A 26325-nucleotide genomic window follows, 5' to 3' on the forward strand; every position below is an offset into this window, starting at 1 on the left:
AAACTCCCGAATCCTTAACGGCGTCGTTTTCTCGAGCATGAGCCTTTGACTGGCATTTAAATAGTATTAATTAAAAGTTCTGTGGTTTTTTTTTTTTTTTTTTTAATATTTCAATCCAAACAACTGATTTTTTTTATAAAAAAAATTAAAAAAGTAAAATGTTTGAAAATTCAAATATTTAAATGTAACAAGGTAAAAGGTTGAGAGGGAGTTCAAAATTTAAATCAAAGAAAAGAATAAAGTGAGAGTTTTTCCATTTTTAAGGAAAAGGAGGAGACCAAAAAAACGTCATATTGATGATTTGCCTACTCATAATTCAACCCCCCTTTCTTTACGAAATAACGTGACAAAAAAGGGGAGAAAAGTGTCCAAAATATAAAGAATATCAATCGATTGATATACTACACGTTATTGATATACCAAATTTAATGTTAGAGAATGGTTTGGAGTGAATCCTCCCTGAACTAATTTAGAGAATGATCATAGATTAGAAGACATTGGGGGAAAACCCAAAGCACTCAAAGTGGACATGTCCATTTTACCTGTTGGGACCCCCTCAGTTAGATAAATGGGGTTGGAGATGAGATTATATTTCCTGTCCCTGTTCTCGCCCAATAATTTATGAAAGATTGAATATTAAAAAATAAAATAAAACAGCAGATAATTTTCATAATTTAGTCTTGCAATAGATAACAATACACATCCGGCTTTTGAGCATTATGTGGTTGGATATAACACGGTCGTCTTCAATTTGATAATGACATAATGTGTTTTGTTATATAGCTTCTTCCAAATGGAGCTTATACAATTTTCTTCCTTCTATCTGAGAGCTATCAGCATTTGGCAATGGTTTGAAATGGTTCAACCATTTGATATCAATATACCTGAGCTTGTCTTGTAGCTTTGTTCTTTTGTCTTTTCGATTTTCAGACTAGTTAGATCGAGAACATATGTAACCACCTACGTCTACCGCTAGTAGATATTGTCCCCTTTGATCCGTTATATATCGCCATTGGTCCCATGGTTTAGAAACGTGTCAACTTCTATAAGGAATGCTTTGTTTCCATCTTCGATCAACGTGGGATCTCATAACGCGTGTTCTAACTAATTGAGTTATTCTCATTCCCAAACGAACTCTTTTAACCCGAGTACGCATTCCTTCTTTTGTAGCTCTGGGGAAGCTAATGCAGATTTAAGTGGAAAAGAATGGAGAGTGTTGGTTGACTTTCTCTTCCTTTCAGTTTGTGTTTCTTTGAAGAGTTCAGAACTGTCTGATACTTCTTATATGCAAGTCAGCAACGTAGCTGCTGAGAGCTGCAATATATAAGGCTTGGTTTTGAGGCTGTGGATCATCATATAATTCCTCCCAATTTCTTCTCTATGTGAATCAAGTCTCTTCCAAGTTAGGAAAATGAATTCAGACCAACACAAATTCCTGACTGTCGGTTTCTTTTTAGCTATGATTTCTGTGGCAGGTAACCAACAGTGTAATGGAACTCTGTTTTCCTCTGTTCCAACTTGTTTCGTGCTCATCTTTTCTTTGTTTTTCTAGGGGCATACGACTCGCTCGACCCGAATGGAAACATCGAAGTCAAATGGGATGTCATGTCCTGGACTGCAGATGGTTATGTGGTAAGTATCTAATTTCACACATATTATCCTCTTTGAACTTTTCCTTTCGAACTTTCCTCAAAGTTTTAAAGCGCGTATGCTAGATTAAGGGTTCCTTACCCTTGTAAAGAATGTTTTGTTATCCTCCCAATCAATCAACGTGGGATCTCACCATTCACCCTCTTTTGGAGCCACCATCCTTGCTGACATTTGTTCCTTTCTCCCATCAATGTGGGACTCCCTAATCCACCCCCTTTCGGAGTCCAGCATCTTTGCTGGCACACCGCCTCATTTCCACTCCCTTCGAAACTTTTGGTGTATGGTTTTGATATCATTTGTAACAGTTCAAGTTCACCATTAGCAGATATTGTTCTCTTTGAGTTTTTCCTTACGAGATTTCTCTCAAAGTTTTAAAACATATCTGCTAGAGAGAAATTTCAAACTGAAAATAATTTTGCAGGCGACTGTGACCATAACCAACTTTCAGATGTATCGACATATCAGGAGTCCTGGATGGAGCTTGGGATGGGTATGGGCAAAGAGAGAGGTCATCTGGTCCATGCAGGGAGCTGAAGCTGCTGATCAAGGAGATTGTTCCACATTTACAGAAACTATGCCACACAGCTGCAAACGAGACCCATTGGTGGTTGACTTGCTTCCTGATGCTCCTTATAACCAACAGGTGGCTAGGTGCTGCAAAGGTGGTGTCTTGACCTCTTGGGGTCAAGATCCTTCTTCTGCTGTCTCTGCCTTCCAATTGACTGTTGGTCACTCTGGTAATTCAAACAAAACAGTGAGACTTCCCAAGAATTTCACCTTCTATGGTCCGGGGCGAGGCTATACATGTAGCCACCCAAAGATTGCTCCCAACTCAGCTTTCTACTCATCTGATGGTCGTCGAAAAACTTACGCATCGAGTAAATATCCTAACTGCACCAAACTACACGAAGAGATATTCATACATAGAGAGAATTTGTGAGATCTCATATTTGTTGGGAGGAGAACGAAACATTGTTTATAAGAGTATAGAAACCTCCCTTAATAAACGCGTTCCAAAACAGTGAGGCTGATAGTCACACGTAGCAGACCAAAACGAACAATATCTACTAACGGTGGGGTTAACACTGTTTTCTTCCGTTTTGCAGTGACTTGGAATGTGACATGCACTTACACGCAGTTTCTTGCTTCTGAAACGCCAACCTGCTGTCTCTCCATGTCATCTTTCTATAACTCAAAAATCACTCCTTGTCAAGCGTGTGCTTGTGGCTGCCAAGACAGAACGGCATGTATTCTGTAAGCGTGAGGATCCTTTTGGTCTGTTTTCAAATTATCCTTGAATATCTAATCAGCAACGTGGAACATGCCACAGGAAGGAATCAGATCTTGATGAAAGCGTTACGGGGTTGAATGCTCTATTGCTGCAGTTCACGGCACATAACTGTCCCATTCAAGTCCACTGGCATGTCAAGGAAAACTACAAGGGGTATTGGCGGCTCAAGATAACCATCACCAATCTCAACTATCGACTTAACTATTCACAATGGACTCTGGTAGTGGAGCACCCAAATTTCAGCAACATAATGGAAGTTTATAGCTTTGTCTATAGGCCAATTGCCCCCTTCATCTCTAACAGTAAGTAACCAATCAGTAGTTGTAAGTATTTATAGATGTACATTTAAGTCGTGTGGCGGAAGATTCATGGAGACCCTCGTTAAAGAGATTTAAGTGTAACTGCGAAGAACTTCATCTAAGTGTTAACTTATTTTTGTTTCCTTTGGACACGCAGACGGTACAGCTCTGTTCTATGGCTTGAAATCTGTGAATGATGTGCTACTTGAAGCAGGGCCAAATGGAAACGTTCAGTCAGAGATGATTTTGCAGAAGGATTCAGCCTTTACGTTGGAACAAGGCTGGGCTTTCCCTAGAAAAGTGTACTTCGATGGAGATGAATGTGTGATGCCGCTGCCTGAATCCTTCCCCTTCCTACCCAACTTGGCTAATGCAAATCCAGTGCCATTGTCAGCGCTAGCTTGCATTTTGGTTGCCATCTTCGTTGCGCTGTTATCTTAGATCTGAAGCTCACCCCGCATGGGTAGAACACAATTATGTACCCAAGGAAATCAGAATGATGAAACATAACAAAGTAATGACTTTTAATTGAAGCAGTACGAGGAAATTAAATGACGAAAATGTCACTGTATGGCTCGGTTCATTTTCACCTAATGCTGAAATGAACCGTGATACACTGGTTCGATCAGATCGAACCGACGGATCCCATAAACCTAAATTCATTCTCAATCATCACTAATTGAGTTGTATTGGAATGAAATCAGAATTATGAAACATAACAAAGTAATTGAAGCAGTACGAGGAAATTAAATAACGAAAATGCCACGGTATGGCTCGGTTCATCTTCACCTAATGCTGAAATGAACCGAGATGCACTGGTTCGATCCGATCGAACCGACAGATCCCATAAACCTAAATTCATTCTCAACCATCACTAATTGAGTTGTATTGGAATGAAATCAGAATTATGAAACATATCAAAGTAATGACTTTTAATTGAAGCAGTACGAGGAAATTAAATAACGAAAATGCCACTGTATGGCTTGGTTCATCTTCACCTAATGCTGAAATGAACCGGTTCGATCCATCGAACCGACAGATCCCATAAACCTAAATTCATTGTATTGGAATGAATTTACGATCTTCTTATGAAAGAATCCCCCAAAACCCTTTCAATTTACGATCTTTTTAGTAAAGATTTCTCTTTCTTTTGTTTTGTTTTATATTATCTAAAGCCACGGCATACGATTGTGCCTATCGAGGAAACCAAGCACATATTGCTAGTGGGTCCCTGAAGAGTGAAGAATGCCAGTTAGGGTGGTGAGCTGAGAGAACTGTGGTGTTTGATACAAGATGGAAGGCAGCTTCGAACAGACCCTTCAAGATGGAAAGCTTTATAGACAAGTCAATTCTCTCATTGTTGCTCATCTTCGCGATCATAACCTCACCCAGGCAAGCTTTTCTCTTCAAGCTTTGATTGTTTAACATCTGGGTCACCTTATTTTAGACTTTGTTTATCGAGTTTGGTCTGTGTTTCGATTTTCTTAGAAATTGAAGTTTTCAAATGGGAGTAATTTTGTGTTCATACTTGAGGGAATAATATGATAATAAGTATATAACTATGTCGCGTAGGCTGCAAGTGCTGCTGCTTCAGCTTCAAGGACACCGCTGAATGTTGATGTTCCGCCTAATAAGCTTATGGAGCTCGTTGCAAAGGTCTGAATTTGCTTTGTAGAATCTTTTTGTTTTAAGTCTTTGTGAGTTTGGGTTGCTTAGTTGACGTTTCTGTATTAAGATGATACCAGGGTCTTGCGGTGGAGAAAGAGGAGATGTTAAGAGGGAGTCCTGCTTCTGCATTGTACGAATTTGGTTCATCGGTGCCCTCTACATTTGGGTCTACACAGCCTTCTCGTGCTTCTGCCATCGACTTTAGGTTGTAAAGCTTTTTCCATATTGGTTGTAGTATTGCAGTTTCATATGTAGGACTTGTGGAAAAGCAGAGGTAATCCAACAGCCTTCTTGTGTTTCTTCTTCTTTTTGTTTCCTCCATACAGCACTGTGCAGGATACAAAAGGTTCATCGAAGAATTTTCCAAAGCACGAGACTCGACATCTTTCAGAGCATAAGGTGATTAAACTTCACGCAATACTTTCCTTGTATAATGCCAAGACTAGTGTAGAGGAGGAATGGATTTTCATGGTCTGAAAGTTTTTACTTCTTGTGAGGTTTGGCATTGGAAAGACTCATTTTGAGAGAGAGTGTAACGACCCAACCCCACTGCTAGTAGATATTGTTCACTTTGGACTTTCCCTTTCGAGCGTCCTTGCTAGGAAGAGGTTTCCACACTCTTATAAAGAATGCTTCGTTCTCCTCCTTAGCTGATGTGGGGTCTCACAATCCACCCCCTTCGGGGATCAACGTCCTCGGTAGCACTCTTTCCCTCTTCCAATCAATGTTGGACCCCCTAATCCACCCCTCTTTAGGGTCTAGCGTCCTTGCTGACACATCGCCTTGTGTTCACCCCCTTTGGGGCTCATCCTCCTTGCTGGTACATCGCCCGGTGTCTGATTCTGATACCATTTGTAACGGCTCAAGCCCACTGCAACAGATATTGTCCTCTTTGGGCTTTTCCTTTCGGGCTTCTCTTCAAGGTTTTTAAAACACGTATGCTAGGAGAGGTTTTCACACCCTTTTAAAGAATGTTTCATTCTCCTCCCCAACCGACGTGGGATCTCAGAGATAGAGAGAGAGCCCTCTTTATAGGTTGCCACCCTTGTGCTTGTATTATATTTGTTGGTCAATAGCATTGCCTTATTTTGCTGGGTAGATCCTACTCATGATAACACGCAAATTGGATGTATATTGGGCTGGAGGAATAGATTTTCATTATTGTCATATTTGATTCATATGTTTATGCTTGGCTGAGTTTGATTATTGCATCTTCATGCTGGGCTGATGGCTTAAACTTGTCCAGAATGTTGCCAGATGTGCAAGGTTCAGCGCTGACGGGAGATTTGTTGCCACAGGAAGCGCAGATATGTCGATAAAGCTGTTTGAGGTATTGGTACTTTTTCTTCAAGTTATTTGATGGGATACTATAATCAACTCGAGATCTGACTAACAAGCCATTTTTGTTTATAAGGTGGCAAAGATCAAGCAGATGATGCTGCCAGATTCGAAAGATGGTCCTGTCCGACCTGTTATAAGGACGTTTTACGATCACATTCAAGTTAGTTCATCACATTCAGAAACACATCTGTGCTGTGTTGATAGTTTTTTGTTCTCCATTGATGACTGATTCCTCTAGTAATTAATTGCAGCCAATAAATGATTTGGATTTTCATCCTCAGAATACTGTTCTTATATCTGGTGCAAAAGATCAGACTATAAAGTATGGTTCTTTGTCGATCCATTTTTACCTGATATCCTTTGCACAAGATCAGTTGTATTAATTCATTTACGATTACCTAATGCTTTGTTTTCCAGGTTCTTTGACTTCTCCAAATTGACTGCTAAGAAAGCATTCAGAGTTATCCAGGTTTTGCTCGTGTCTTATTCTACATTTGGCTGCAGCTTTTACTTCTTTTACTTCAGAAACCATTGTCTTGAATTCTTCCTTTTACCTCTGTTTGTCATTAAGGATACCCATAACGTGCGTTCGATATCACTTCATCCTTCAGGAGATTATCTTTTAGCGGGTATCGTCTTCCTCCTTTCCATTATGTAGTTGTTATTTGTTGGTTGAAATGAAATTAAATTGCAGTATAAACTTGAGTTCTTAACCAAGCTTTCCGCCTATTTCATGACGTTTTTCTTTGCTAATTAAATGAACACATACATGTACCCCTCCATCACCTTTCTTTCCCTCTTCTTTTAAGAAAAGTCATACATTGCAATAGAGGGCTAGTTAAGCAAGCTATCCACCTACCAAAGTCATCTGCTCGGGTTTGGCTTTGTTTTTATAAATGACTACTAGTAGATATCGCCCTCTCTGGACTTTCCTTCTCGGCTTCCTCTTAAGGTTTTAGAACGCGTATGCTAGGGAGAGGTTTCCACACCTTTATAAAGAATGCTTCATTCTCGTCTCCAACCTATGTGGGATCTCACAATCCATCCCCTTGTGGGGCCTAACATCCTCACTGGCACACCGCTCGATGTCTAGCTCTTATAACATTTGTAACAGCCCAAGCTCACCACTAGTAGATATTGTCCTCTTTGGGCTTTCCCTTTCGGACTTCCCTTCAAGGTTTTAAAACACGTCTGTTAGGGAGAGGTTTTCACACCCTTATAAGGAATGCTTCGTTCTCCTCTCCAACCAATGTGGGATCTCACAATCTACCCCTCTTGGGGTCCAACGTCCTCGTTGGCACAGCGCCCAATGTCTGACTCTGATACCATTTGTAACAGCCCAAGTCCACCACTAGCAGATATTGTTCTCTTTGGGCTTTCCCTTTCAAGTTTCCCCTCAAGGTTTTAAAACGCATTAGCTAGGAAGAGGTTTCCACACACTAATAAGCAATGTTTCGTTCTCCTCTTCAACCAACGTGGGATCTCACAAGAGAGAGGATTGAATGAACTTGATCCTTTTCTTATTAAGTAAGTAATATGACAGAGTGCTTATTATGTAGAGATTAATTTCAACAAAACTAGCTAACTAACGCACTGATACTTAATTAAACACAACAAAGAATGGTTACAACAGAAGTAGTCCTACTGCTACTCTCTGTGCGAGTTTTGATCACCACTAGCTGATCTTTGGACCTAAAGTTAATGAAACAAAATAAGAAGAGACCTCGTTTTTACATTAGTCACTGACGTGGGTGAACACTTCAGGAACGGATCATCCGATTGCCCACCTGTATGATGTCAATACTTTTCAGTGCTTTCTTTCTGCAAATGTTCCAGAAATAGGAAATAGTGGAGCCATAAATCAGGTGCTATGAACTTCATTTTTCAAATTATCCACAATCCAAATCCTATGAGATGTTCATGGAGCTCTTACAGTTCATTCTTAATGATTATACAGGTCAGGTATTCAGCAACAGGCAGTATGTATGTCACTGCTTCAAAAGACGGTGCAGTTCGTTTATGGGATGGCGTTAGTGCGAAATGTCTTCGCTCCATTGTTAGTGCACACGGTACAGCAGAGGCAACCAGTGCAAAATTTACAAAGGATGAAAGGTAAGCTTGTTAGATCTCTTGAACAACTTTATCAAGCTAGCAATAATCATAATGGTTTCTCCAAGAACATGGAAGCTTTTGTTGAAATGTTACAGCAACCTTTCATTTAATCGATTGACTTCCATACTATCGGCCACAGCTCTTAAAAGAATATATTTGATCTTTTTATTGGTTACTCAATCGTCGATATCTCAGGTATGTTCTTTCTTGTGGAAAGGACTCGACTGTAAAGCTCTGGGACGTGGGGACGGGAAAACTGGTCAAACAATATGTTGGAGCTACTCATATGCAATTGAGGTGTCAGGTCTGGTTTCATTCCGAACTTGTTTTCACTTTGAAGAGTTACCCATATTACTGGAACTGAATCTGGATGTGTTTGAAAACCTTTTAGCTCCCTAATTTGGCCTATCGGTCAATAAGGGCCGTGAAAATAATAGTGTTTTAGAGGGTATGTGTAACTACCCAAACCCACCGTTAGCAGATATTGTTCTCTTTGAGTTTTTCCTTCCGGACATCCTCTCAATGTTTTTAAAACGTGTCTACTAGGGAGAGGTTTTCACACCCTTGTAAAAAATGTTTCGTTCTCCTTCCCAACCGATGTGGGATCTCACAATCCACCTCTCTTTTGGGGCCCAGCGTCCTCGTTAGCACTCGCTCCCTTCTCAAATCAATGTGGGACCCCCAATCCACCCCCCTTCGGGGTCCAGCATCCTTGCTAGTGCACTGCCTTGTGTCCACCCCCTTCAAGGTTCAGCCTCCTCGTCTGCACATTGCCCGGTGTGCGGCTTTGATACCATTTGTAACTACCCAAGCCCACCGCTAGCAAATATTGTCCTCATTGGATTTTCTCTTTCGGGCTTCCCCTCAAGCTTTTTAAAATATGTTTGCTAGGGAAAGGTTTCCACACCCTTATAAAGAATGTTTCTTTCTCCTCTCCAACTGATGTGGGATCTCACATTATGGGTTCAAACCATGATAGCCGCCTATTTGGATTTGAAATGTAATAAGGCTAAGCAATTGTCTTACACAAGTTAACCAGGACACTCACTACAGCTGATGAAAAGCATCTTTTATACTACACACTACCTTTCATAAATCAAGCTCAAACTTTTTAACCCCCGAACTTACCTAAAGCTTATTATAACAAAGAACCGAACTTACCTAAAGCTTATTATAACAAAGAGCTAAGTTTCTCTTAGGAAATATTCAAAGCTGTTTATAATTCCATCTGACAGTTTCGAAACTTTTTTCTCATTAGGCTGCGTTCAATGATAATGAGGAGTTTGTGCTATCAATAGACGAACCAAGCAACGAGGTCGATCCTGCTTCTTGTTTTCACTTCTCAGAGCTGTGACATTCGTGTCCTTTGCTACCCCATGTTTTGAATCTGAAATTGATAAGAGGTTTGAATGTTTGCAGATTGTTATCTGGGATGCTCTGACAGCAGAGCGAGTAGCAAGGTGGCCTTCGAACCACATCGGTCCACCCCGGTGGCTCGAGCACTCACCAACAGAATCAGCCTTCATTTCGTGCGGGACTGATAAATCAATACGCTTTTGGAAGGAAACTCTCTAGTGAGTGCATCTGGCTAGAAGATGAGAGCTGTTTCCTCAACCTGAAAATGTATGAGATGTAGCAATCTCTTGAGCCCTCTCCCACAATTCTTGAGAAGAGATGGGCTCTCACTCTCCATATAAAATGTGGGCCAAAGCCCAATAAATCAGTGGGCTTTGACAATTGAATGACCAAGGCCCAATTGTTTAAATTTGTACAACTCTCATGAAGGACCTCTTAGTTATTGCCAAACCTTGGTTTAAACTATAAAAGCAAGTTTCAAGGGATCCATTACATTAAAACATGTTCTTATTTGGCATCTTATTGTCGGTCAATAGCAAAAAATAATAATAATAATAATAATAATCATAAGAACATGTTTTGTCTGCATAGAACAATCAAGCTTATTAGAACAGAAACATAGGATGGAGGATTAAAATCTACCATCTTAGAGAAAACAAGGATGCTTTGATTACGAAACGATTCTCATATCGATGATTTTAGTTTATTTTTCATTTATTCTATCGAATTTGATATTGATCTTCAATTATATTTTAGTTATATCTCGTCACACTTTATTAAAAAGGTTCATTCCATTTGGAATAGATATAGTGTCACATTCGTCACACAAGTCCTAGTACGACTACCCCACTACATATTGGAATGGTCCAACAGATTTCATGCTCTTTCTACCATCCATCCATCTTCACTTTAATCGAAATGATTTCTTCCTATGGATTTACTTTCACTTTCCCTAATAAAAAGGAGAAACTTTTTCTTAAAAAAATGCAATAATGGGCCCATAATTCCATTAATTACTATAAAATAAAATCAGTGCGTATGGTTTCTCGATTAAACATTGAATAATTCGAGCTTAAGAAGAATCCACAAACATAACTTTACACGACAGATGTGAACTAAACATCCTATCAAAGTTTCAATCTTAGGTTATATGAATATTTATTCGTAAACTTTAGAGGAATATATTCGTTTCGATGGTCGATTATTATTAAATTTGTTTGGATCATGCATTTAACATAAATTTTATGCTCATAAACTATAAAAAAGAAATGGGTTAGTGTAAAGTTTAGAAATAATTTGTTTAGAATGGTTAATGGAATACAAAAATTAAAATGATGAAAGCTGAATAAAAATGTGACAATTCATCCACCAAAGAAAGGTTTCAGACCAAAAATGAAGCAAAAACATATATATAATATTAGAAACCATTACAGCTGTAACGTTACACATTACAAAATTTAATGTGGGATTGTCATATTTTAGGACAAACTTTCAAACATTAAACGATTATAAGCTGAAATGGAGACACCTTTTGCTGTATACATCATAAAAAATAAAAAAAATTAATTTGGTAATAGAATAAAATTTGTGGTTGGCAGCTAATCATTGGTCTTTGTGCTCATAATTATTGAGTACCATTTATGTTTTAAAATAAACCTGTCTCCATTATTGCTAGCACAGTTAAGAGCTTCCATCCTTGGCCCCTCCTCACTTTCATTTTAATTCTCTTTATCAATGACAATTTTTGTTGCTCAATTAACAACCCTAATTTTTTTGATTTTATAAACTTTTTAAAACTTCTATTCAGATGGTATCCGAAACAATGTGATGGTGTGAGATCCTAGATCGGTTGGAAAGAGGAACGAAGCTATAACGGGGTGGAAACCTCTTTCTACTAGACGTGACGTGTTTTAAAATCGAGATTGCAAAATGGGCAATATCTGCTAGCGGTGGGTTTGGACGGTTAAAAATGGCATTAGAGCAAAACACTAAGTGGTATGCCAACAAAGACGTTAGCCCCTAGGGGGTGAATTGTAAGATCCCACCTCGGTTGGAGAGGGGAACAAAGTATTCCTTATAAGGGTGTGAAAACCTCTCCCTAGTAGACGCGTTTTAAAACCGTGAGATTGACGGCGATAATAACAAGTCAAAGCGAACAATATCTAGTAGTCGTGGGCTTGGGCTATTGCTGACAATGACTTAGAACAAATACTGATCTAAATTTTTATAACTTTAGGTTTCATGCAATATATATATATGGTAGACAATTCGAGCATAGTACAGTAAATAGAAAGTTGATTACTACTTCAAATGTTGATAATTCGATCGCATAATCGATGAATTAAAAACAATAAAAAGCATGGGTACTTTTGAAATTTGAAAAGAATATTTAGAATGGATTTGATGAAGGTTTAAGATTTAGATAAGTATATTAAAAAGAAGAGTGGTTTGCACATTATGAATAAGAATCAGAGTCTCTCACACATCTCGATCATACTCAAAGTGATTATCACTATTGCCATGATTGATATGAATAATGGTGAAGATGATGACACTTATAAAAATTAGGTAAATGTACTATATGGCTATAAATTAAATTTTAAGTGGAACTCATAACACAAATCCAATCCCTAAAAAAAAGAAGAACAACAAAAGGAAAAATCCCCTTTGAAAGGTTCATCATGTTCATGTGTATGGGGGACCCCAACTTTTTCCAAAAAGCCATAAGTTCATTCAAAGAATGAAATCAATTCTCTTTGAAGCCGCCTATATATATATATATTTCTTTTGGTCATTTTAATATCGTACAAAGATTTAGATTTGATTACGAGAATAAGAATTGAGAGGCGTTAATAGAAGCACTTGTTACATATTAGGGTTAACAATTCTCACTAGGATAGATTCGAATATTGAATTCTCACTCGATGATAGCGACGTAAATCATTGTAAGTGCATTACCCTACTTGCATTAGAATCCCACTCATATCTTGTAACTGTTCAAGCTCACCGCTAGCAAATATTGTCTATTTTAGCTCGTTACGTATATTCGTCAGTCTCACGGTTTTAAAACGCGTATACCCTTTTAAGGAGTGGTTTGTTCTCTTCTCCAACCAATGTGAGATCTCACAATTCACTCCACTTGAGGACCTAACGTCCTCGCTGGCACACTGCTTAGTGTTTAGCTCTAATATCGCTCGTTGTGAGAAAACGAAACACTCCTTATAAGGGTGTGGAAACCTCTCTCTAGTAGACGTGTTATAAAACCTTGAGGCTGACGGCGATATGCAACGGGGCAAAACTAACAATATTTGCCAGCAGTAGGCTTGAGCACGATTAAAAAAAATACAAAATTCTAGCGAAAACCCATCGTTCTAGTTCTTATTCTACATTGTAGGATTAGAAAAACATAGAATTTACGAGGTGAGCTAGGTTCAAATTGGTTGGACGATATTTATTGGAGGGTGGGTTTAATAAAATAGTAAAGAAATGAGATATAATAAGGGAAATGGAAGGTTCAAAATATAGATGATTAAGAAACTTAAAAGAGCGTGACTAAGCCACATTCTTACTTTATTGCGCATGCAATATGAAATGAAGAATGGCCTTTTCCATGTAAATGTTTAATCCAAAATGGGAGGTTTGTGTGTAATTAAGAGTGGTGGATGAGAAGGATGATTGGTTCATATGCTTTCCCTTTGTAGCTGTGTGGCTTCCAGGCCATAGCTACCTAGGGTTTATAATGCTTCCAATTGATTGTCTACTTGAAACAAATCATATGAAACCATACAAATTCTTATTATTAAACTTGGTTTGTGGGGCTACTCCTCTTATTCTATCCTTCATTTTTCATTTTTTAAACCAAATTTAGTACTCAAAACCCAAACCTATATCCAATCTTCTAATCCAAATCATACAACATCATATATACTATTTTGCTTCCAACTTCAAACATTTTAATACTCCAACCGTATGCATATCATCCAGGTGTGTTGTTACTCTGTTTAGTTCAACAACATGTGACCCGATCTTTGTCGAGGTTAGACCATTTTTATGTTAGAAAATATTTGTCGATAAAAAGAGTTCGTCGGTAACACCGCTATGAGATATTGGACATCTACTTGGGCTTGTTACATATCGTCATGAGACTTTAAAACACGTCTACTAGGGAGAGGTTTCCACACTCTTATAAGAAATGTTTTGTTCCCTTCTCCAATTAATGTGGGATCTCACAATCCACATTCTCGTTGGCAAACCGCTTAATGCCTACCTTTGATACTATTTGTAACAGCCTAACTATGATCTTTTTGAAATTCGTCTTTTCTAGAGTTCATCTTGACGTTTGGATCAAACTTTATTCGAATTTCGACCCATTCATATTAAATCACAACTATACCTCACCTAAAATTTTAAGTGGATAAGTTAGGTAAAAATTTAAGTTTGGCATTCAATATATTCTTTATATAAATTTTGTTGAGTTGTTTAAAAATACCTAAAACTTTGGTGGATGATATGTTAATTAATTAATATACTTAGAATAAATCAATTAATTAATATAGTTTTTTATGCCATTGCAAATTACACATGGGAATAATTTATTCTTTTTTAATAAAATAAAAAAAAAAATTTGTGTTTGGCTAAAATCCCATTTGTCGTCAAATATAATTTTTTATGTAATACAAAATTAATTTTATAAATAGCTTTTCACTTGTAGGATATATTAAAGAATTAATTAAAATTACCTCTAATTAATTAAGTGCATTAACACTAAACCGGCATGGAAACATATCCAAATATTTATTTCAATTCCTCTTTTTATCCTCAAAATCTTACTTACCTTGTTTTATTTTAAATTAAATTATTTAATCTCCTTAACCTTATTCATTAACTCTATCTAAATTAATTTTTTTTCTTTGTTTTCAAATGAAAAGGATTAATATACGTTTAAAATAATTTTTTTAATTTTGTGATCAAAATATTACAAAAAATAATAATAATAATAATAAATCTTATATTTGTATATTTAAATTTAAATTTTGAAAATGTGGAATTGGAGGGAGGGAAGATGAAAACTTTGGTATGATGTAATATTTTATGTCATTTCATATAGAATTAAAACATGTGTAACACAATATATGATAAATTATATAATTTTAAAACAATATAATTATTAAAAACTTATAATATGAACCATGTTAATAAATTTATTAAATGAGTTGAAATCCAACAAATTACACTACCATTATTCTATAGGATTAAATACATATAAGATATTAAATTGAGATTCATTTCTAAATCTACCATTAAGCACATTTAAAAACACTAATAGAATTTTGTTTTTTTTTTTTTTTTTATATTTTAAAAACACTAAAGAATATTAGTTCAGCTTTAATCTTCTCAAAAGGGAATATTAACGTGGCATGTGTGTGTAAATAATTTCTAATATTATTATATTCATTTTGTCTTGGATTATTCATTTATAGTCAACTAATTTTAATGATTTTATATGTTAATAATAATTGGTATGAAATATATTGAAAAATCAAAAGTAAAGGCATCGGTGGATAATTATATTATTGTGGAGGTTCTACGAAAATAGACATAACATAAACACATGACTTTATAAAAGCTTTAGTCCACACTGTGGCGGATTTATGTTCGTGTTCGCGCACATAAAATTTAGAATCAGCCACTCACTCCACACACATACAATACCAAACCCAACCACAATAACTAAAAACAAACATTTAGTTTCCCTACTTAAAGGAAACAAAAAAAGAAAAGAAGAAAAAAAAAAAAAGCAAATACATTTAATTTTAAACATATATTATATAATAAACCCCCTTAGATACCCTTTCTTTTGCTCATCACGGCCGAGTCCCCAACCCTAAAACCTCGGAACAGCCCTACAGATTAAAGGCTGTTTCATCTCCAGCGACAGCTTCAAACACTCAGACAAGTCCACGCCATTTCCACACCCACCATCCACCTGAACCCATTTGAACCTCTGAACCAACTGAGCTAGCCAAAGCTCCACAGTGGCTAACCCCATGGCTTTCCCAGGGCACACCCGTCTTCCAGATCCAAACGGTGCTAACCGTAGGTCAGACCCCATTATAGCCACCTCCTCTTTAACGAACCTCTCTGGGTCATATGTTGTCGGGTCGGACCAGATATGTTCGTCGTGGGTTATGGCCCACATATTGACCATCGCCGTAGTACCGGCGGGAATGAAGTGACCGCCAACGTGGGTGTCGTAGATGGCGAGGCGGGCCCACGAGAGAAGTGGGCCAGGAGGGTGCATTCTTAGTGTCTCTTTAACGACTGCATGGAGATAAGGGAGATTTGGGAGGTCGGAATCGGAGACATTCCGGCCGGGTATAACAACGCGGTCGATTTCCGATTGGAGTTTGGCTTGGATGTCGGGATGAAGAACCATTCTGGCTAATATCCATTCTAGGAGAATCGCCACCGTGTCTGTTCCTCGGAAGATCATTTCCTGCGGCGTTTTTGAAAAGAAAATGGTGAAGAATATGAATTAGTAATAAAATAATAAGAATAATGAGACAACAACACATACCCATAACACAGCAATCATATCAGAGTCGGTGAGCTTGTTTTCCTTTTCCAAATCAAGCAATACATCAACGAAATCTCCAGATTTGGTGTCATCATGTTCATCATCATTATCATTATGAACAACACCCTTTCCTTTTCTATTCATTCTATGATCTTCTATGATTTTCCCAACAAAAACATTCACTTTCCCCACCAAAATTTTACACCTTTTTCTCACGCCTTGCAAATCCAGCCAACCCAAAACAGGGAAGTGATCACTCCAATTGAAACTCCCAAGCAAATCATACCCTTCACTCACCAATCCCTCAACCTCGGAATTACTCCCACCATCACCAAAAAACTCGTACCTTTTCCCAAACACACTCCCCATAACATTATTCAACGACCCAAAATGCAAGACTTTCCTCACTTCAATTTCCCCATTTTTTTCCATCAAACCCTTAATTTCCTCCACCATTTCAACCCCAATTCTCTGCCTTAATCCCCCAAAATTAGAAATCCTTTTGGGGCTAAACAAATGAGTGGCTGAGATTCTCCTGAGGTTCCTCCAATACTCCCCATATGGAGCGAACCCCATTGCTCTATGGAACAAAAGCTCGTAAGCTGACTCCTTAATGGGACGATCAGCAAACGCCGAGCTGTTTAAAAGCTCTTTGGCAGCGATGGGGTTGCTAGAGATCACAAAACGAGTGAACCCAACAGAGAATGACATCAAAGATTTGGCCTTTAAGGTATGAGCGAGGTTGGCAAGAACTCTATGAGTGAGAGAAGTAGTAAAGGTAGAAACTTGACCTAAAAAAGGAGTGCCACAAGGGCCAGGAATGATGGGTTTGTTTCTTGGCCTTGAAACCAGAGCCCAAGCTAGACCACCGGGGCTAAGGCAAAGGCCAAAAACAGCCACAAAGAGAAGGAAACAAAGAAAGAGATTGACATTATTTGCCATTGTTGAGGCAAACCCAGATGCGGGAACAAACAGAAATTCATGCTCTAAAGACATTGCTCACATAAAATTCAAAGGACAGAGCTAAAGAACTCAAGAGCCAACACAAAAAAAAAAAAAAAAACCTTAAAATGGATAGAGAGCGAGAGAGAGAGATGAAATAGAGGAGGGAGAGCGAGAGGTTGGTGAAGACGAAATGCGTGAGCTAACAGTATATATAGAGAGCTTGTGGGTATGAGGCAGTTGGAGGGAAAGAATATTGCTCTTAAAAAAATATATCATTTGGTCCATACTTTAGCCTTTAATTTCTTTTTATATTTTTTTTTAATTTATGCTTGAATTAGTTTTAAAAAATTAAAAAAAAAAAAACTTAAAAAAATTGCTAGTCTCCATAAGTGTGCCCATGAGGAAAGCATTGTTTTTGCACACAAAAAGCTAATGCCCTTTTTTTCTCACAGCCCTCCAATCATTTTCTCCATCTCCAACATATTTTCCTCTGTTTTCTCCTCTCATTTTTTTTCTTTTCAATGCCCTAATTATTCCACATTTGAATTGAAATTTATATCCCAAATCACGTTTATTTAAGCGAAACAAAGTTTGGAAATATCGAAATCAAATCAAATTAAGGAATTTCTTGTCTTCACCTCATTATTGATTTAATACAACACAACACATATTTGTTTAAAAATAAACAATTAAATTTATTTATATTTTCATATATCATTCTAAAACTTTAATTTCATTCACGTTTAAACCCAAACACAAATTTCCCATTCTCAACTGCTTCCTCAAAAACTGCTTCAAGACTTGGTCAAACTTTAGGTAATACAGAAAAAGGGATTTTCCAAATTAGTTTCTAAAAAGTATATTCAATTTAATAAAACAATTTATCTCAAATTTTGCTAAAAAAATATAAATAAAAAAAGTACTTATAAAAGCTGTTACTGTCTGGTTTGAAGCATAGGTTTCTTTGTGGGTATTAAGATGTTGGGTCTGTTTGGCAACAGGTAAAAATTAAGAATCCAATGTGTTTATGTTACAAAAAGGTGGGATTGTTTGGTTAATTAATCATTAACCATTAATTAATGCAATTAATTAGGAATTGGGTGTCGGTTAAATCATTGTTTATGTGCTCGAAATTTGAATTAACTAGACAATTGAATACTTGGATTACAATGGCTCTACGTCACCTAATTGGTGAGCAAAGACAACCTTTGGGCAATGTCTGGGAAATATCGACAGCTTATGGACAGACTTGTAAATTCTCAATTCAAAACTCCTCAATTCAAAACATTATAATAAATTTGGCTCCTAACTTGTATGGTATGATTTGATGACATGATCCTAACAGATTTTATATTGATCATTTCTTTTTTCAAGTATCGTAGCTGAATAGGTACCATCGTAGATGGTTCGGAAATCAAGGCTAGGGTTTAACCTACGTGATAATGTGAATGAGATTGAGAAACATTTATAGGGTAGGTTTGTTAATAATTATGTAAAAATTAATGATGAAAAGGGTTGTAACGTAGGCAACAACTAGTGGACAACATTGATTAAAGAAAATTACGTATAGTATTAATTTGATGAAGGCAAAAGATCTTTGACCAAGTCAACCTGTTGGAATCTTGGAGACATTTCAACGGGTTTTAAGTAAAAACAAAACCTAACTCTACAAACCCAAACATGATTTGCCTTTGACTTGGTCAATCAATCAATCACCTTAAAAGTTTTGTGAATTATTTGCTTTCTTTATATAAATTTCACCATATTATATATAACAATATCTTGTTATCTGCGTAATAGTAAAAGGTTGTGTTCGTTGTAGCAACTTCGACAATAAACTCGAGAGAAAGTAATTATAACGGCCCAAACTCACCACTAGTAGATAATGTCTTCCTTGGACAGGTTTTGTAAAAAATATTTTGTTCTCCTCTCCCACCGATGTGGGATCTCACAGTAACAAAAGTTTCTTTAATAATAAAGGTCATATTGGTTGTAGCAACTATGACAATCAAGTTATAGATGAAAGAAAGTAGCAAAAGTTATTTTAATAGTAAAGATCGTGTTCGTTGTAGCAAGTCTGACAATCGAGTTACAAGATGAGAGATGCTTTTTTGACGCACATAGAAACGCGTGCGTAAAAAGAAAAGCTTTACTTAAGATCAAGTAATGAATTATCTAAAGATCGAAGCTAAGATAGGTAGGTTTAAAGAGCGGGTAAATTGTAATAAAAGTTAAGTTTGAGACATAAAATATGGGTTTAGGAAACAGGAAATGAACAGTATTTGAAAAGGCAAAGGTTGTGTTGGGTTCTTAGGCTTCAACAGCTGAAAATGGTTGGGGTGTTGGAGACATGTTTTACAGCTTCCAAGGGAAAAAGATCATTACTCCTAATTCCATGCCTAATTACACTTTTAATTTAGTATTTAATTTAGTATTATTATATACGTTACATTAATATTGTTCCACTTTGACAAAATGATTTATTATGCACATTTTATTTTTCAGCCTAATGCAGGTATTAATTTGTGGAAATTCAATTTCTTTTAATTGGGCTAGCAAGGCCCATTCTTTCAAGTCTAATCGAATGAAGTCCAGTCCATGTGAATTAAGGCCCAACTTCTAAGGCCCAAACTTTTCGCTTAAGAAAAAAAGGGCCCAACTCCGTAATTTTACTTAAATTGCTACTTAAATTGGTAATTTTAATACCTTTATCAGTAACTAATTATTAAAATTAACCATGGCTAAGCTTTTTACTTATTTATTAAGAAGTCATTTTAAACTAGAGAACAATTGCTAATATAAACCTATTTTAACATATTATCGACTAAAATGTAAAAATTGAATTTTCACTCTTTTTTTTTTTTTTTTTTTTAAAACAAATTATTTTATTTCTTAAAGATTAGTCAGTAATCACATTACTTTTTATTTAAAAAAAAAAAAATTAGTCAAGAGTCATTTTTTAAGAGCACAAAATTAATGAAAAGAAAGTAGACTTAGTGACCATTAGTCATATTTTATTTTTTTTTTATTTTTATTATTTTTTTTTTAATATGACTTGCTCGGATTAACTAGTTAATGAGACAATAGCTTACCAAGGCGATGATTGACTAAAAAAACTTAAGAAAAACGAAAAGAGCTAAGGCTAAACTAAAGTGGGATCAACAATCACCCTATGTTTTAAGGCGCTAGAAGATGGAAGAGAGTTTCGAGAACAAAGCTCCTGAATTTCAAAGTTTATCCGAGATAATAAGAAGAGGCTAGGAAAGATTCGATTTCTTCCCACTAAAGCTAGCGTGATTAACTGTTCAACGAACCTAATATTCAACCGAGATTTGAAAAATCATCAATCTACAGTCATGTTGAAGAATAGGATCATAATTTTCATAAAACTTACTTTTTTTTTGGTGGATAGAGATCATATATAAAACTGAGTCTCAAGAACACAAACTTATAAATATTAGAATTGGGTTAATAAATGGAGGAGGCAGAAGGAGAAACATAGATTTCCAATATTTTATATGATTTTCTGATCGGACAAACGTGCCCAAACTGAGTACAAATTCACTGGAATTGCTAATATCGATCAACGTGATTCCCCTAATCATCGCAAGGAGAGGACAAGAACGACGATTGGCAGTCGCCTCGAAAACTTTTCCACAACTTTTTCAGCGTCACTTGGGCCCTTTAATATGTGCTCTTGGAGCAGAAGACTTCACCAAAACTTGACTTTGCGCGCACCCCTCGTCGCCCGGTTCTGATTTTCTGAAGTTTTACTCGCTTATTCAACAGTTTTGCAACCATGAGAGACATGGGAAGGCAGAGTATTCCGTTGATTGATCGTGGGGTAAGCCAGTTTTCATTTCCATGGATGAATAAATTGTTGATGCTGCTCATACTCCCAAATTATTTTTTTCACAGGCAGCGGGGAGGAGCCATGGCACATCTCAAGAACATCAGTTAACAGTCCTGGAACATGGGAATGCTGAACCGGTAATGTTTTCTGTTACATCATTCACTGAGCTAGTTGTTTCTTGTTTGTTTTCTGATGCTGACTATGCTTGTAAATTTCAGCCTGCAAATGTTGGGTTTGGCAGAGTACTTTCACTTGTAAGTGAGTAGGTGTTTTGTCATTTTGCTGTCAAAAGCTTTAAAGAGTTCAACATTTGAATCTTGTTGCAGGCAAAACCTGAAGTGGGGAGGTTGATAATTGCTACCATTGCTCTTCTGATTGCTTCCACCTCAACTATATTGATTGTATGCATTTTTTTAGTGTTCTTATGTATCTCTTCCCTAGTCCTGAACTTAGTTATGATTTTACTACTCTATAATACTCTTTGAAATGCTGATCCTGCAGCCGAAATTCGGTGGAAAGATTATAGACATTGTAACTGGAGATATCGACACACCCGAACAGAAAAGCAAAGCTTTAAAGGAAGTCACAAACACCATTGTATACATCACATCAATCGTCTTAGTCGGGTATGATAATTTAGACTATTGTAACAATTCTACCTCACCGCTAGTAGATATTGTCTGCTTTTCTTCTTGGATTTTCCCTCAAGGTTTTAAAATGCGTTTGCTTGAGAGAGGCTTCCACACTCTTAAAAGGAATGCTTCATTTCTCTCTCCAACCAATATGGGATCTCACAATCTACCTCCCTTGGTGGTCCAGCGTCCTTGTTGGCACACCGCTCGGTGTCTGATTCTGATACCATTTGTAACACCCTTAAACTCACTGCTATCAGATACTTGGGAGTCCAGAGTCCTTGCTGGCACACCCCTAACTCACTGCTAGTAAATATTGTTCTCTTTAGGTTTTTCCTTATGAGTTTCCCTTCAAGGTTTTAAAACGCATATGTTAGGGAGAGGTTTCCACACCCCTAGGAATGTTTCGTTCCCCTCTCTAACCAATGTAGGATCTCACAATCCACTCCCCTTGGGGGTCCAAGGGTCCAGCGTCCTCATGGGCACCCCGTTCAGTGTTTGGCTTTGATACCATTTGTTATAGCCCTAGCCCACCGCTAGCAGATATTTTTCTCTTTCCCTTCCGGGCTTCCCCTCAAGGTTTTAGAACATGACTGCTAGAAAGAGGTTTCCACACCCTTATATGGGATGCTTCGTTCCTCCTTCCTATTGTGGGATCTCACAATCTACCCCCTTGGGGTCCGGGGGGGTCCAGCGTCCTTGTTGGCTCACCACCCGGTATCTGGCTCTGATATCATTTGTAACAACCCTAGCCTACCGCTAGTAGATATTGTCCTCTCTGGACTTCCCCTCAAGGTTTTAAAACGCGTCTGCTAAGGAAATGTTTCTACCTCCTTTCTCCCCCAAACAGTCTGTGGATTGGGATCTGCTCTATGTGATCTGCCAATTAGACGTCTATTTTAAACGTATATCTGGGCAAATCAAATTATATTAGGTCCAATATGATGCATCTGCGAAATTTATGTCACTCACACATGAAAAATATGATTTCAGTTCGGTTTGCTCAGCTATTCGAGCTTGGTTATTTTATTCTGCTAGTGAAAGGGTTGTTGCTCGTTTAAGGAAGAATTTATTCACTCATCTTCTTAATCAGGTACCTCCCAATGAAAAAAGTGGAACAAAAAGCTAAAACTTTTAACTTATAATCATTATGTTTAGCACTTGGTTAATGAATTTTGTAGGAAATAGCCTTCTTTGACGTTACCCGAACAGGGGAGCTTCTTAGTAGGCTATCTGAGGATACCCAAATCATTAAGAATGCAGCAACTACCAATCTTTCAGAGGCTCTAAGAAGCCTATCAACTGCATTAATTGGGTTGACCTTCATGTTTTCAACTTCTTGGAAGTTAACATGTAAGAATTTGAACATTGAGGCAGTTAAAACACATCTTTTAAGGTTCCAATATGCTCATTGTTTTGTCTTCTCTATCATTTCTAGTATTGGCTTTGGTTGTTGTCCCTGTTGTTTCTGTTGCTGTTCGTGAATTTGGTCGCTATCTTCGTGAGCTGTCTCACAAGACTCAAGCAGCAGCAGCTGTCTGTGCTTCAATAGCTGAGGTATAAATTCACTGTCAGATTTTAAATTTACATTGTCATACTTAGATATACACATTATTAGTAAAAAAACATAGACATTGTTTTGGTTTTGTAGGAATGTTTTGGTGCCGTGCGCACTGTCAGATCTTTCGCTCAAGAATCCTATGAGATATCACGGTACTCTCAGAAAGTAGAGGAGACATTGCAACTTGGACTTAAACAAGCTGTGAGTTTAATGTGTATGCATCTATCTTTCTGCTGTCTCATAGCTCTTACTCCCGATCTTATCATGTAACAGAAAGTGATTGGATTGTTCTCTGGAGGTCTCTTTGCAACGACGACCTTATCTGTTATTATCGTCGTGATATATGGAGCTAATTTGGCAATCAAAGGGTTCATGAGTCCAGGAGCTCTGGCATCTTTCATCCTCTATAGTTTAACTGGTAAAATTTCTTTGTTTAATGGAGCTTCACTTTTTCATATTGCACAATAAAAATGATTGTGATCGACTCTCCGTTTGTAGTTGGAACCTCCATATATGGGTTGTCAGGATTGTACACTGTTGTCATGAAAGCTGCTGGAGCTAGTAGACGAGTTTTTCAGCTCCTTGATCGTGTATCAACAATGGCAAATTCAGGAAATAAGCTCCCTATTGGGTAATAACTCAATCAGCTTAGTTTATAAAGCTTTGGTGTTGATTGTGTTCTTGTTCTTAAGGTATAAAAGCAAAGGGTAAGTTGTGATGCTTGCTGTCTTTGTTCTTGCTTCTATAGTTCTTTTGAAGATGTGAAGAAATGGATTGAGGAAATCAGTAGGGAGTTGTCAGAGTTGGTTCTTTCATCTTGCTTTATCTTATTAGTTATTGAGATGAATAGGAGAAGAACTGTTAGTTTTGATTTTCAAAAGGAACAGAATGATAACACGCAGTGATTTAATGCAGTGATCAAGATGGAGAGGTCGAGTTGGACGATGTCTGGTTTGCATATCCGTCCCGCCCGAACCACACGGTGCTGAAGGTATTGCTATCTTAAATTCTAGTTATGTGGGAACAGGTTATGCAGTGTTATTGAGTTATAAAAACTTCCATGATACAGGGAATAACACTGAGATTGCAGCCTGGCACAAAAGTTGCTCTAGTTGGTCCGAGTGGTGGTGGAAAAGTAATTACTTTCTTTTGCTTAATGTTCTTTTAGTTAATGTTCTTTTAGTTAGTCAGTGCTGATGTGAGATCCCACGTCGATTGGAGAATTGGAGAAGGGAACGGAACATTCCTTATTAAGGGTGTGGAAATCTCTCCCTAGTAGACACGTTTTAAAACCGTGAGGCTGACGGTGATACGTAACGGGCCAAAGCAGACAATATCTACTAGCGGTAGGCTTGGGCTGTTACAAATAGTATCAAAGTTAGACATCGACGGTGTGCCAGCGAGGACGCTGGACTCCTAAATGGGGTGGATTGTGAGATCCCACATCGGTTGGCGAGGGGAACAAAACATTTCTTATAAGGGAGTGGAAACCTCTCCCTAATAGACTCGTTTTAAAACCGTGAGGCTAATGGTCATACGTAACAGGCCAAAGCAGACAATATCTTCTAGCGGTGGGCTTAGACTGTTACAATTGGTATCAGAGCCACACACCAGTAGTGTGCCATTGAAGACGCTAGATCCCCAAAGAGGGTGGATTGTGAGATCCCACATCGGTTGGAGAGGGGAACGAATAAGGGTGTGAAAACATCTCCCTAATAGACACGTTTTAAAACCGTGAGGCTGACGACGATAATGTAATGAGCCAAAGTAGGCAATATTTGCTAGCGGTGGCCTTGGGCTGCTTACTGCTTATTTCTTCTTTTCTGAGTCTATGACAAGGAGTGTGTGAGTTATTATGCGTTAAAGGTCTGCTAACATAGTGCGTGTTTCATTGTTTGCCACAGACCACCATAGCAAACCTGATTGAAAGGTTTTACGATCCTATTAAAGGACGGATTCTGATAAACGGCGTTCCTCTAGTAGAGATATCACATGAACATTTACACAAAAGGGCAAGAAGTTTACTTTTCTAACTTGATTGAAAGTTCAAGTTCCTGTTACAGATCTATCTATATGATCTTTTTTTCGAACTTTGACGGTCGGCTTGTCGGTTGCAGATCAGTACAGTGAGCCAGGAGCCTGTTCTTTTCAACTGCTCCATAGAGGAGAACATAGCCTATGGTTTAGATGGCAAAGTTGATAGCATTGACGTAGAAAATGCAGCTGTAAGATCTCATGTCCTTTTGCCTCTTGCAAACCTTTAAGGCCAAACCAACCTGCTGTTTTACTTAAACTTATGAAATGACAGAAAATGGCCAATGCACATGACTTCATATCAAACTTCCCTGAAAAGTACAAAACTCAAGTCGGAGAACGCGGGGTAAGGCTGTCGGGCGGTCAAAAGCAAAGAGTAGCTATAGCAAGAGCTCTACTTATGAACCCAAGAATTCTCCTGTTGGATGAAGCCACAAGTGCTCTAGATGCTGAAAGTGAACACCTAGTACAGGTCTGCTGCGAAAACTTCTTGTTGCACACTTATCATTGTGAATTCTGATCCATGGACACATTTTCAGGACGCAATGGATTCTTTGATGAGAGGCAGGACGGTGCTAGTCATTGCTCACAGGCTATCAACTGTGAAGACCGCAGACACTGTGGCTGTTGTTTGTGATGGTGAAATTGTTGAAAGTGGAAGGCATGAAGAGCTTCTTAGCAGGGATGGTGTCTACACTGCACTAGTCAAGAGACAACTGCAAGATACAAGAACAACCTAATGAAAAAGACCCTTTTCTTCCTTTCCTACCACTATACACAGAAATCGTCCTGAGTCCGATTTCCTTTAGAAATAAGATATTTCGATTCTATGTTTAATAGATGTTTGAAATTTCAAATTTTATGTATAATAGGTAATTTACTCGATCAATGATTTAAAAAAATTATAGATATTAACGTAAAATTGAAAGTTTATATCTATTAAACGTTGACCATTGAAACTACTCGCACTCTTTATTAAGATTCATCGAGAAAGGATTACAAGATG

General features: G+C 37.5%; 4 protein-coding genes and 1 long non-coding RNA gene across 7 annotated transcripts; 3 read left to right on the plus strand and 2 right to left on the minus strand.

Moving 5' to 3' along the window:
- The first annotated feature begins 1298 nt into the window (after positions 1-1298).
- LOC111495398 (COBRA-like protein 4) lies at positions 1299-3738 on the plus strand. Its single transcript, XM_023145422.1, has 6 exons — positions 1299-1475; positions 1553-1632; positions 2072-2528; positions 2757-2904; positions 2981-3243; positions 3398-3738. Exons 1-6 carry the CDS (start codon positions 1412-1414, stop codon positions 3679-3681), a joined length of 1296 nt encoding a protein of 431 aa, XP_023001190.1. The 5' UTR covers positions 1299-1411; the 3' UTR covers positions 3682-3738.
- Positions 3739-4327: 589 nt separating this feature from the next.
- LOC111495397 (cleavage stimulation factor subunit 50) lies at positions 4328-10217 on the plus strand. 2 transcript variants are annotated; one of them, XM_023145420.1, is made up of 14 exons: positions 4328-4632; positions 4813-4896; positions 4986-5113; positions 5235-5307; positions 6155-6238; positions 6323-6409; positions 6501-6571; positions 6667-6718; positions 6821-6878; positions 8014-8114; positions 8207-8361; positions 8557-8665; positions 9620-9676; positions 9781-10217. In XM_023145420.1, exons 1-14 carry the CDS (start codon positions 4534-4536, stop codon positions 9934-9936), a joined length of 1314 nt encoding a protein of 437 aa, XP_023001188.1. In that variant the 5' UTR covers positions 4328-4533; the 3' UTR covers positions 9937-10217. The 2 variants fall into 2 exon arrangements, with proteins under 2 accessions (XP_023001188.1, XP_023001189.1); XM_023145421.1 differs by lacking the exon at positions 4328-4632 and having other exon boundaries at positions 4811-4896; positions 4976-5113.
- On the minus strand, positions 7167-23303 carry LOC111495403. The gene is made up of 3 exons (XR_002720299.1): positions 23294-23303; positions 7464-7484; positions 7167-7238 (listed from the first exon to the last, which is right to left on the minus strand). It is a non-coding gene; the product is annotated as an uncharacterized LOC111495403 (long non-coding RNA).
- LOC111495394 (cytochrome P450 78A5-like) lies at positions 15317-17355 on the minus strand. The gene is made up of 2 exons (XM_023145414.1): positions 16295-17355; positions 15317-16213 (listed from the first exon to the last, which is right to left on the minus strand). Exons 1-2 carry the CDS (start codon positions 17288-17290, stop codon positions 15602-15604), a joined length of 1608 nt encoding a protein of 535 aa, XP_023001182.1. The 5' UTR covers positions 17291-17355; the 3' UTR covers positions 15317-15601.
- On the plus strand, positions 20681-26136 carry LOC111495393 (ABC transporter B family member 25-like). Of its 2 annotated transcripts, XM_023145412.1 has the most exons (18): positions 20681-21083; positions 21158-21229; positions 21311-21346; positions 21419-21493; positions 21594-21718; positions 22718-22817; positions 22906-23077; positions 23163-23281; positions 23376-23486; positions 23559-23703; positions 23784-23916; positions 24034-24087; positions 24201-24276; positions 24355-24420; positions 25190-25297; positions 25403-25510; positions 25594-25791; positions 25859-26136. In XM_023145412.1, the coding sequence occupies exons 1-18, from the start codon at positions 21039-21041 to the stop codon at positions 26057-26059; spliced, it is 1944 nt and encodes a 647-aa protein (XP_023001180.1). In that variant the 5' UTR covers positions 20681-21038; the 3' UTR covers positions 26060-26136. The 2 variants fall into 2 exon arrangements, with proteins under 2 accessions (XP_023001180.1, XP_023001181.1); XM_023145413.1 differs by lacking the exon at positions 24034-24087 and having other exon boundaries at positions 20683-21083.
- The last annotated feature ends 189 nt before the right edge of the window (positions 26137-26325 follow it).

The sequence above is a fragment of the Cucurbita maxima genome, unplaced genomic scaffold (assembly GCF_002738345.1).
Source record: "Cucurbita maxima cultivar Rimu unplaced genomic scaffold, Cmax_1.0 Cma_Scf00021, whole genome shotgun sequence".
Lineage (NCBI taxonomy): Eukaryota > Viridiplantae > Streptophyta > Magnoliopsida > Cucurbitales > Cucurbitaceae > Cucurbita > Cucurbita maxima.